The 11846-nt window shown below is 45.2% G+C and overlaps 1 protein-coding gene across 1 annotated transcript in view; it reads left to right on the top strand.

Moving 5' to 3' along the window:
- Ggcx (gamma-glutamyl carboxylase) overlaps nucleotides 1–8297 on the top strand; it is a 14739-nt gene extending 6442 nt beyond the window's left edge. The window contains exons 5-15 of the mRNA XM_010625687.3: nucleotides 82–160; nucleotides 732–838; nucleotides 1606–1769; nucleotides 2956–3221; nucleotides 3364–3495; nucleotides 4197–4348; nucleotides 4781–4950; nucleotides 5129–5259; nucleotides 5750–5897; nucleotides 6246–6441; nucleotides 6972–8297. Coding sequence (XP_010623989.1) covers nucleotides 82–160; nucleotides 732–838; nucleotides 1606–1769; nucleotides 2956–3221; nucleotides 3364–3495; nucleotides 4197–4348; nucleotides 4781–4950; nucleotides 5129–5259; nucleotides 5750–5897; nucleotides 6246–6441; nucleotides 6972–7161 — 1735 coding nt within the window. The 3' untranslated portion in view covers nucleotides 7162–8297. The remainder of the gene's footprint in view (nucleotides 1–81; nucleotides 161–731; nucleotides 839–1605; nucleotides 1770–2955; nucleotides 3222–3363; nucleotides 3496–4196; nucleotides 4349–4780; nucleotides 4951–5128; nucleotides 5260–5749; nucleotides 5898–6245; nucleotides 6442–6971) is intronic.
- Nucleotides 8298–11846: the final 3549 nt, after the last annotated feature.

The raw sequence follows: 11846 nt of genomic DNA, 5'->3' as shown, positions 1-11846 counted from the left end.
GAGGTATCCGTGACATAGATAAAATTGTTACAATTTAAAGGGCTAAGAAACCTTCCTTAATGTCTAACTTCTTTGGTGTAGGTCTGTGGATGGCCTGTTGTGTGCCCGGAAGAGGAATGCTCATGTGCCCCTCTGGAACTATGTGATGCTGCGTGGCCAGGTATGGGATCTCAGCACAGAGGAAGGTGTTTCTGGACTGCTAGCATGATCAGCATGGTTTTCCACTCTGAATGGTTTTCCGCAGGCTGCACTCTGCCTTCCAGGATTGTCTATATTCCATTTGCTGGAAGGCTAAGCTAGCTTTTCCATTTTCTCCAATCTCTAAATCTCAGTTTGTCACGGAATAGATAGTGCTTTGTCTGTGCAAGATGAGAATCTTCATGAGAGAAAGGACCACAGCTGTGCTTTTGTCTTCTTCCTTGGTGCCTAATCCTGTGCCTGACATAAGCAGGATGTCAGCAAATGCTTATTGGTTAAGCGAATATCTGAGGTGAATGGACAGAGGGATGGATATGTTCTTCCTTGGGCCCTGAACTGAGATCAGAACTAACTTTATTGTTGACAGTGAAAACAATGTTTCTTGATGTAGAAAATAATGTTATTGGGCCAGGGATTTAGCTCAGTGGTTCTGCAGCCTGCCTCACAAGGATAAGGTCCCGAGTTCGATCCCTGTTATTAAAAAAAAAAAATTTCTTTTATTTGAATCTTCATGTTGCATTTTGTGTTTGTAGATCTTCATTGTGTACTTCATTGCCGGTGTGAAGAAGCTGGATGCAGACTGGGTTGAAGGCTATTCCATGGAACATCTGTCCCGGCACTGGCTCTTCAGCCCCTTCAAGTGAGTGGCTGAGTGGTGGTCGGGAGAGACCTCCTGGGGACTCATCTCCTGAGGTGCAGTGATGGCAGCTGTTCCTGGTCCCTCACCCCCCTATTCAGCAGAGGGCAGAGTCAGTGCTATTAAAAGACCGACCCCCAGCTGCTCTTGGGAGGCTTAAAAGTGGCAAGAAGGGAAAAAGGAAAAGAAGGACTAGATGACCGGGTGAATTAACCAGCTTACCCATCCATTGCCTTGGCCCTGCTGCCCCAGCCACATGCCAGGGCCCTGTAGGCAGGGTACTGAAGAACTGGGCAGCCGCTGTCCACGCACTGACACGACCATTATTTTCAACTCTGCAAAACAGAGCTTCACCTCTGGCTTTTCTCTTCCTGCCTCTCACTTTGTTCTTTTTCTTCTTCCTTGTTATTTGTCACTTCCTGAAGTTTGACTTATGTGTTAGTCCAGTGTTCACCTTTTAAAGTTTCATCTCCTTATGACCTCTGTGAGGAACGTGCCCCACACAACATACCCACTTCTCCATCAGATCTTGTCCTAGAAGATCTGCCTTTGCTCCTCACAGGAGATTATGTTAAAAATAGCTGGACACCTGCAGGTGCTGGAAAATTACATTGTAGAGCATTTTTGTGGGTGGGTTAAGTACCTCTGCGTTCTGCCCAGCCAGTGGGTGTCCATGGGCAAGGACACAGTGGCAGAGGCACATTGTGCTGTAATGTGGTGTGACGTAGGTTCCCAGAGAGTTTGTTGGACCTTTGTCTCTGTGTGTGCAGACTGGTGTTGTCCGAGGAGCTGACTAGCCTGCTCGTGGTACACTGGTGTGGGCTACTGCTCGACCTCTCTGCGGGCTTCCTGCTCTTCTTTGATGCCTCAAGACCCATTGGCTTCTTCTTTGTGTCCTACTTCCACTGCATGAACTCCCAGCTCTTCAGCATCGGTCAGTACTTGTAGCCGGCTAGGGAACTGGAACCACAGGTTTGCAGGGACTAGCAAGAGGCATTGTTTGAGTGGTGAGAGCAGGAGCTAAACTGAGCCCAAAGCAGTCACTGCGAAGTGGAAAGGGTGGGGTTGAGAGGATTTGGGATTCTGGGCTCAGCATATTTAGTGAGGAATCTCCAAAAAGAATAAGTATTCCATAGTTAAGAATTTGTGGCCAGGTGTGATGGCATACAGCTATTATCCCAGTACTCAGGTGGCAGAGGCAGGAGGATTGCAATGATTCTAAGGCCAGCCTGGGCTACATAGTGAGTTCAAGGTCAGACTATATTATGTAGAGAAACCCTGTCTCAAACAATAAGAAATGGTGGTACCTGCCTGTAATCCCAACATTCTGTGAGGCTGAGGCAGGAGGATCACAAGTTAAAGCATAGCCCAAGCAACTTAGCAAGACCCTGTCTTGAAATTTGAAAGAAAGGAGGGTGGGTAGTGGTTGCTGGGGATATACCTCAGTGTAAAGGCCTTGGGTTTGCTCCCTAGTACCACAATAAAAGATGATTTTTTTTTAAAAGCTGGTAATAAGAGCTCAGTGGTAGAGTACTTGCCTACCATAAACCAGGGCCTATGTTCCATCCCAGCACTGCAAGAAAAATGGTAATTTGTGTGTGTGTGTGTGTGTGTGTGTGTGGTGTAGATCATGTCCAGGGCCTTGCACATGTTAGACAAGCATTCTGTCACCCAAGGATGTGTGTGTGTATATATTGTGTGTGTATTTATGACTAAGGAGGATTGGACCCAGGGCCTTCATACTGAGCTATTGCTCTGGCCTTTTTAATTTTTATTTAATTTTATTTTTATTAGTACATTTGCAGTACATAATGATTTCATTCATCATGGGGAGTTGGTACATGTATGCATGTGCATAACATCTTAACTCTGTTTATGTCTTACCCCCGCTTCACTCCCTGTCATTAATTTTTTACTTTGAAACAGAGTTTTGCTGAGTTGCCCCTGCTTGGCTTAAACCTGCCATCCTCCTGTCTCAGCCTCCTGGAGTGCTGGGATGACAGGCATGCCCTGCCATGCCAGGCCCCAAGGACTCAAAAGGAACATCTGGGAGAGGCGTCTAAGGAGGGGGGTGTTACAAGAGTCCACTCAAACTCTTGAAATACCTTCTGCTGTCTTAGGTATGTTTCCCTATGTCATGCTGGTCAGCAGTCCTCTCTTCTGCTCTCCTGAGTGGCCTCGGAAGCTGGTATCCCACTGTCCCAAAAGGTTTCATGAGCTACTGCCCCTCAAGGCTGCCCCTCAGCCCAGCACTTCCTGCGTGTATAAAAGGAGCCGGGCCAAAGGCAGCCAGAAGCCGAGGCTGCGCCACCAGCTAGGCGCTGCCTTCACTTTGTTCTACCTCCTGGAGCAGCTCTTCCTGCCATATTCCCACTTCCTCACCCAGGTTGGTAGGAGCTTGCATGCACAGCAGAGCCTAGAGTGGCAGGGAGACAGTAGCTGGGGAAATTGGGCTGGTTCTGCGCAGCCCTTTCTGGGTAGACAATGGAGTTGGTGTGAGAAACACTGAGCTGGTCCTCCTCTGCCAGGGCTATAACAACTGGACCAATGGGCTGTACGGCTACTCCTGGGACATGATGGTGCACTCCCGCTCCCACCAGCATGTGAAGATCACCTACCGCGATGGGCTGACCGGAGAGCTGGGCTACCTTAACCCTGGGGTGAGGCATCTCATGCTGACAGTAGACTGCAGGAGCTTCAGGGACTGATTTGGTCCTACACATACCACGAAGTAAAACAAACTTGGGTCCCTTCCCTTTGTCCAGAGCCAGACTGAGCCTTCCTTTTGTGGGATGATAGAATGTCTCTCACTTTGCTTTGAATTGGGGTCTCACTCTATAGTTTGGGCTGGCTCTAAACTCACTATGTAGCCCAGATTGACCTGAACTTGCAATCCTCCTGCCTCACCCGCCCAAAGGCTGAGATTACAGATTTGAGCCACTATGCCTGGCTTGTCTCTTACTTTTTTTGAATTGAGATTAGATTTAGGAAAGGTAAGTATGAGTACCATTGGCCCTGCAATGAAAAATTCATTCTCAAAGACAAGTTTGTTTGTTTTTCAGTATGGGATATTGAACCCAGGGCCTTCACAAAGAACTATAGCCCTTTTTTTTATGTTTTATTTAGAGACAGGGTCTTGAGTTGCCTGGGCTGGGCTTGAATTTCTGATCCTTCTGCCTCAGCCTCCCACAGTGTTGGGATTACAGGCTTGTGTTAGGGAGTACAGGCTTGTACCACCATGCCCAGATTTTTTTCCTGTCTGAAATGGGCAGCAGGCAGCAATATTTTTGTGCCATTGGCAGTGCATGCCCTGTCTTAGGGCTTGATGATGAGGTGGGACTAATGTGGGGGTTTGGGACAGGTATTCACACAGAGCCGACGATGGAAGGATCACGCAGACATGCTGAAGCAGTATGCCACTTGCCTGAGCCGCCTGCTTCCCAAGTACAATGTCACTGAGCCCCAGATCTACTTTGATATTTGGGTCTCCATCAATGACCGCTTCCAGCAGAGGTGGGCAAGGGGAGCAGCGAATGGGAAAAAATGAAGCTGAGCTCTTTCTGCCAAGATGAACAGACAGCTCACACTCTGGAGTTGTCTTGCTTAAGAGGTTGCTGCTCTAATGCATGTCCTTGTTGAACTGGTTGTGGGCATTTCTGATTGTGTCCAGCAGGGGGCACCATCATCCAGAAGAAAAGTGGACTGACTTCTTTTAGACTCTCTTAACGTGGTGCCTTCTCAGGTGGCCACTTAACCCCCATTCTTTCCAGGGCTCCCACATCTCTTTCCCTTCTCTCTGCCCTGAACTGGCAGTAACATGCTGATACCAAGCCATTTCTTCTGTCTGGAAACCCCATTCCCTCTTGCTGGGAATGAGGAACAGAGCCAGGAGTTGTGGGTGGGTGGGTGGCTGGGGCTCCTTAGAGCATGTTTTTCTTTCCTAAGGCTCTTTGACCCTCGTGTGGACATCGTGCAGGCTGTCTGGTCCCCTTTCCAGCGAACGCCATGGGTGCAGCCACTCTTGATGGACTTATCCCCTTGGAGGACCAAGTTACATGAAATCAAGAGCGGCCTAGACAACCACACCGAGGTGGTGTTCATTGCAGATTTCCCCGGTATGGAGGAAAATAAGGGACTGCTGTTTCTTGGGCGTCCTTGGCCAGGGACATTGTATGTGGTGCAATGAAAAGGGAGTTCCTTCGGGGTGGTGATTGGGAAGGTGCAATGTCTCTGACCTGGTTGGGAGTGCATATGTCTCAACCATGGAATTAGAAATTCTGTTACCCCTGGCAGGGCTACACTTGGAGAATTTTGTGAGCGAAGACCTGGGCAACACTAGCATCCAGCTGCTGCAGGGGGAGGTGACTGTGGAGCTGGTGGCAGAACAAAAGAACCAGACACTTCAGGAGGGAGAAAAAATGCAGGTATTTTGGTGGGAGTAACAGTGGCAGAAAGTTTAGATGAACAAGGTTTATTACAAACAAAAATGTCTCATCCATTGCAGTAATACAATGGGGGCTTCAAAAGGCAAGAGCTTTGGCTGGGGGTATAGCCCAGTGGTAGAGAACAGGTCCATACAGGCTCTGAGTTTAATTCCCTATATGCATGTGTATGTACACACACACACACACACACACACACACACACGCTGTGAATAGTTTCATCCAGGAGCCAGTTACTTCTTCAGACTCTAAAACAGAAAAAACAGTGCCAGGAAGGGTGCACACCTACACTTGGAAGGTTGAGGCGGGGGGATCACTGCAAGTTCGAGGCCAGTCTGGGCTCCATAGTGAATTTTTAAGGCCAGCCTGAGCTACGGGACGGGACCCTGTCTCAAAAGTGGGTAGAGTAGGGAAGCCATAGGCTGGCTAGGGAGTTTAAGAGTGAAGTACACCCATTTCTTCCCCTTTTTAGTTGCCTGCTGGTGAGTACCATAAGGTGTATACTGTGTCACCTACTCCGTCCTGCTACATGTACATCTATGTCAATACCACAGAGCTTGCCCTGGAGCAAGACCTAGCGTATCTGCAAGAATTAAAGGAGAAGGTAGAGAATGGAAGTGGTAAGTATATAAAGATTTGAGCTGAAGTATCCCTTGGCTTCAAAAAGTCAGGGTTGGCTGGGTGTGGTGGCGCATGAATGTAATCCTAGCACTTGGGAGAGAGAGAGCAGAAAGATTGCTGTGAGTTCAAGACTAGCCTAGGCTTCATGGTGAGTCAAGGCCATCCTGAACTACATAGTGAGTCACTGTCTCAAAAAAAACCCCAAAACCCAAACAAAACAAAGTCAGGGTTATGAATGAGGATCTAGCCATTAAATAAGAATTAACTCAAAGCCCCTGGTTGATGGAGAGTTCTAACGGAAATAGGGCCCTCTCTCAAGTGATTCCTTCTTTCCTGTCTTCTGGCAGAAACAAGGCCTCTACCTCCAGAGCTGCAGCCTCTCTTGGAAGGTGAAGTAAAAGGGGGCCCTGAGCCAACACCTCTGGTTCAGACCTTTCTTAGACGCCAGCAAAGGCTCCAGGAGATTGAACGGCGGCGAAATATCCCTCTCCATGAGCGGTTCTTCCGTTTCTTGCTGCGAAAGCTATACATCTTTCGCCGAAGGTAGGTCTCACCCATAGCAGTACTTGTCATTGCCATCATTTTTGCAAGCATGTTAACTTTTCTCCAGGGACATCAACACTAGAGATGCTCCAAGGAAAGGACAGCCAGGTTTAGGTATCTTCTGTCCCTTCTCTTTTGAGTTGAAGGAATAAGCATCCTATGTCTGACGACCTGTAAGTGTCCTCTTATATCTCAGCTTGTCTCCAGCCTCCCCATGGGTTATTCCTCCATCCTGAAATCTTCTGCCAGACTATAGGTGGCAGGATATCCTTCCAGCAGGAACATGTCTCTGGTATATGCTAGGGTGAGTGGAGCAAGGACCAGGTGCTCCCTCAGGGCTTTGGCTGGAATTGTTAGTTGAAACAAGAGTTTGGACTGAGCCAGGCATGGTGACACATGGCTGTGATCCTGGCACTTGGATCGCCATGAGTTTGATTGAGGCCAGCCTGAACTAGTGAGATCCTGTCTCAAAAAAAAAAACATTTAAAAAAAAAAAGTTTAGACTGAGTAGTTTTTTTCCTGTTTTTCAGCTTCCTGATGACTCGTATATCACTCCGAAATCTGGTATTGGGACGCCCTTCTCTAGAGCAACTAGCTGAAGAGGTGACTTATGCCAACTTGCGGCCTTTTGAGCCACCAGGAGAATCAACTCCTTCAAACAGGGATTCCAGTCCCAGTCCTCCTGAGCCAGATTCTGATCCTACCCACTCAGAGTTGTAAGGGAGCCCAGATGCGTGCAGATGTGGGAGCAGCCAATTACAGGCCCAGTATCTATGCAATGGACAACTGAAAAAAACTCAAGATTTTTTTTATGTTTTCTTTCAAAGTTCTTTTTAACTGAGGTGATAGCTTGAAGGAGCCAAGGAAGTAAAGCAAAGATAAGATTTTTCAATTCAAGATTGAGGGATCATAAAGAAATTAGAAACAAGGTGAGTGTGCTCTTAGAATAAAGAGCTAAGTTTATATTGAACAGTTCTTTAGGAAAAGAAACTTCTCAAATACTTGCTGAGTGCTAGGCACTGTGTGTAGTGTCCCTCTTATCTATCACACAAGTCTTTTGAGACGGGGACTATGTAGTTCATGTTGGTCTTGAACACACTATTCAGCCCAGGCTGGCCCTGGACTCAGTGATCCTTTCTTAGCCTCTGAGTGCGGGGATTATAATCATCTGTCACTGTGTCCACTAACACATTAATTGGTAACAGCCATTAATCTCTTTACAGATGGAGAAATTTGAGAGGTGAAATTATTTGCCCAGACATCCATCTAGTAAAGGGTAGACTGAGTGATGATTTGAACTTAGGTCTATTTGACTTAAGGTCCTGCACCATATTGCTTTTAATTTTCAGAATTGGTGACACTTAACTCTGAAATAATGTAGCTTCAAACTTAAGAGGCAGGAGGATCACAAGTTCAAACCTAGCAGGGGCAATTTAATGACTTGGTGAAACCATCTTAAAACTTTATGCAGAGCCGGAGATTTAGCTCAGCGGTTTGGTGGCCTGCCTTGCAAGCGCAAGGACCTAAGTTCAATCCCAGGTACCAAAAAAAAAAAAAAGAAAAAAAAAACTTCATGCAGCTCAGTGTGAAGACCCTGGGTACAATTCCTAGTACCCCCCTATTCCCCCCAAAACCCCTCAAAATTTGAATAGAAGTAATGATTAGGATAGAGATCAGATTCTAAATGCACAAAATAATTTTATCAGCACAAGAATTGTTTCCTTCTTTGTTCCTATTTATATAGCCAATTAAGTTTTTCACCAAAAATTATCAAGATTTAATCAGTATGATCAGGGGTTTAGCTCAGTGGTGCCATTGCCTGCCTTGCAAGCACAAGGTCCTGAGTTAGATCTCTGGTACCAAAAAAAAAAAAAAAAAAAAAAATTTTTTTTTTCAAAAAAATTCAGAATAGCACCAAAAGTTGGGTGTGGTGGCACAGCCTGTAATCCCAGCACTTGGGAGGCTGAGGCAGGCTGTGCGTTCAAAACCAGCCTGGGCTACACAGTGAGTTCCAGGTCAGTCTCAACTACATAGTGAGACCCTGTCTCAAAAAAACAAGACAAGACAAAACAGAATAGCACCAAAGTAGAACACAGAAATTTAGTTAGAAGTTCTGAAAAAATTAAGCTTCTGGGTTTTTTCCTCAAATTTTAAAAAATCAAGTCTCATCAATTCTTACATACCTCTTCAGTCTTATTTTCATTCCTGCTGTCTGTATTCTTTCAGCTTTTACCCTGGGATGTATCTACTTAGGGGTAGACCAAAGCCAGGGTCACCATATTTAGTATAGGCTGGACTTTAGGGTGAGCAGAAATTCTTCTGTATAGCTATTGATGGTCACAGCAGAGTGCCCTGATCATCTTGTGAATGGGAGGAGCACTGCTTTTCAATCAAGACCTTTTTACGATCACTGTACCCAGAAGAGCTTGCACTTGTCAAGCTCTCTACCACCGAGCTACACTACTGCTAAATCCAGATATTTCTGGTTTCCCTCAGGAGGGCTTCTATTTAGGAGGGTCTCAGGAAAAATTCATGTAGGGTTAAGGAAGCAGCCTTCCTGTTTTGTGTACTACCTCTTTTGACTCATTTTCCCCAAGGAGTATGCTAAAGTGAAGCAAGGTGGAGACCAGATGGATTCACAGAAAGCTGTTTTGGCAATACTCAAGGGTTTGAACCCACGGCCTTGGCACTGAGCTACATACCCAGCTTTGAGACAGTGTGTCACCAAGTTGACCAGGCTAGGCTCAAACTTGTCATTCCATCTCAACTGCCCAGAGTGCTGGGATTATTAGCTATATACCACCATGCCCAACAAATTCTAAATTTGTAATTCACCTTCCTTTTCTCTATACCCACTTAATACTTTGCCAACTATCATCACTGCTGTATCCTTTTGTTCTCTTTTCCTTCTATTTTCTCCCAGGCCCTATTCACACATCTTAATTGAATATACCCTACCTCCCAGAAAAGGGCACAGTGGAAGATCTTTCTTGATTGGGGGATAAACCTTAGCTTTAAAGCAGTTCCTTTTGAAAGTTTACTGCTTTTCTGCTAGTTTTCAGCTTTAATTGAGTTTATTGGTACATTTTAGGGATACAGTAGTTACATTCATTGTTGGTCTGCTAGGTTTTTTAGTCTCTCACCATGTATGTAGTTCAGCCTGAACTTGGAACTGTGCAACCCAGACTGGCCTTAAACTTGCAGTGATCCTCCTGCTTCAATCTAGGATTATAGGCATATCCCACCACTCTGGTTTAGAGGCATCAATACCATCTCTATAGGAATTAACCCTCAGGACCAGGCTATTGGTCTGTGGTCAGGAACCAGTTGGGCAGAAGACCATGGCAGGCAGCCAAAGCTTCATTTATACTTACAGCTGCTCCATTACTCACGTGACCACTGAACTCTGCCTCAGGTCACAGCAGCAGAGGCATCAGATTTTTATGGGAGCACATTTCATGTGAAAGGCACATGGGAGGGGTCTGTTGCATGCTCCTGAATGCAATGTAATAAAGTACACAATAAACATGCTTGAATCATCACTTCCCTGCCCTCAACACTCAGAATACAAAATTGAGCTACTACCACTCCCAATCACACTGGTGGTAGACGCGTGCCAATTTTGAGCCTGCAGGTACTTCAGCTCCCTAATTCAAAGCCAATGTGGTCAATGATTTATGTAAAAGCAACCATAAATTAAGCCTCTGAGAACTTATAGCACTGTCATCTACATAAGAGTCTATAATTGTCACTTTTTAATATGAATCCAGAGTGACTAACATGTTAAGTATGTTGGGCTGGGGTATAGCTCTGCAGCTGTCCACCATGTCTGGAACACTAGGTCTGACTTCTTAGCACTACAAAAAAATATATAGGGGTACAGTACTAGTGATCACCCCACTTTCTATCAGTGCTATGAAATATACCTATAATTCAATGAAGACCTGAAGTATTCTTATTCCAGCCACTCACCTAAATGTTTGTTACTTGTGGTTGCAGAAATCCACATGTCTTGGGATCCTCTACCTCCCACATAAGGCTTTAGTGAAAAAGATACCTGCCACCTCTAAAAAGCAACACTCCCACTCTAATATTACACTTAATGGTTTAAAATGTAGGATCGTAGATGGCTGAGACCCTACTGGCTGCTACAGTAAGGAGGCATGTAGAGTACAGCCTAGAAGGCAATGGTGGACAATAAAATCTAGGGATAAGATTATAAACCTATAGATGTCTGCACAGTAGGTCCAAGCATAATTAATGTTCCTAAATTATAGATTCTAATACTCAAGGCTTATTAAAGATAAAAATACATAATCTTCACAACCACAGCATTTAAAAATGGACACCAACCAGGCCAGGGATTTAGCTCCATGGTTCCGCCGCCTGCTTCAGAAGCACAAAGACCAGAGTTCGATCCCTGGTTACCCCCCCTCCCCAAAAATAAATAAAATAATAATGGACACAGTTAGGGTAGAACCTAGCATTTTATTTAGATCTTCATTAAACTGTTGGAATTGAGAACCAGACATACGTAATAAACCTCCAAAAATAGATCCTGAAAGGCACTTTCCGCTTAGGGCAAGCAGTCATGGAATAAGCATGTAAACAAGCTGGCTTCTCTGTACCACACCAGCCAAGTCAGCTTTCTCCATGGCCAGCTGCACCAGCTCTGCCCTCCCTTCTGTAACACCAGCCAGACCCCCTGTAGGTCTAACCCAAGGTTTTTCTGTAGGACACCTTGGCCTACCTGGGAATGCTGGAAACATGTTGTTAAAGGAATCATGGTGTTGAGGAAGAAGAAGAAGAAGAAGAAAAAAAACTTTTAAAAGCTGCCATCTGAGGTGATGGCTTCTCTGTACTTACGCCATACCCCAGAATACAATAAATAAGCAATTAGAAAATGTTCAAGTATGAAGGGATTTCCTCCTCCCCGCCAAAAGCACTGCTCTCTGAAGGAAGCTGGTTTCTCTGTAGCTACACCAGCTGTTCAGAAAGCTCATTGGACCTGGTTTTGAAAATAAAACAAAGTTAAAACCCTGGGAGGAATTATTGTGCAGTGTGGAATACTCAGTCTTTCTTATAAAGAAAAAAAAAAGTTATCTGGTACCAAAGTGTGCAACCTACAGACCCTCAGGTACTGCCCTGTGACTTCTCTGTATGACATCACAAGGGTGCTAAGTGCCTGTTTTTTTTTTTTTAGATTAAGAATTGGTGAGGTTTGGCTAGTGCTGAAACCATGCATAGGATTGGTTTTACTAAATTAAAAACCTTATTACGTACGTCCCCAAAAGACAGCTGAAGTGGAGATTTTGATTTGGTGCTGTTAGAGGTGGCCATTAGAGCATAAGCACCAGGGAGATGGTTTAATGTAACTGCCTTTTTTTTTTTTTTTTTTTTATGTC

This window comes from Fukomys damarensis, unplaced genomic scaffold (assembly GCF_012274545.1).
Source record: "Fukomys damarensis isolate Sample0158 unplaced genomic scaffold, DMR_v1.0_HiC HiC_scaffold_2, whole genome shotgun sequence".
Taxonomy (NCBI): Eukaryota; Metazoa; Chordata; class Mammalia; order Rodentia; family Bathyergidae; genus Fukomys; species Fukomys damarensis.
Note: the sequence above shows the minus strand (reverse complement) of the source record. Positions and strands in the feature narration are given on the sequence as shown.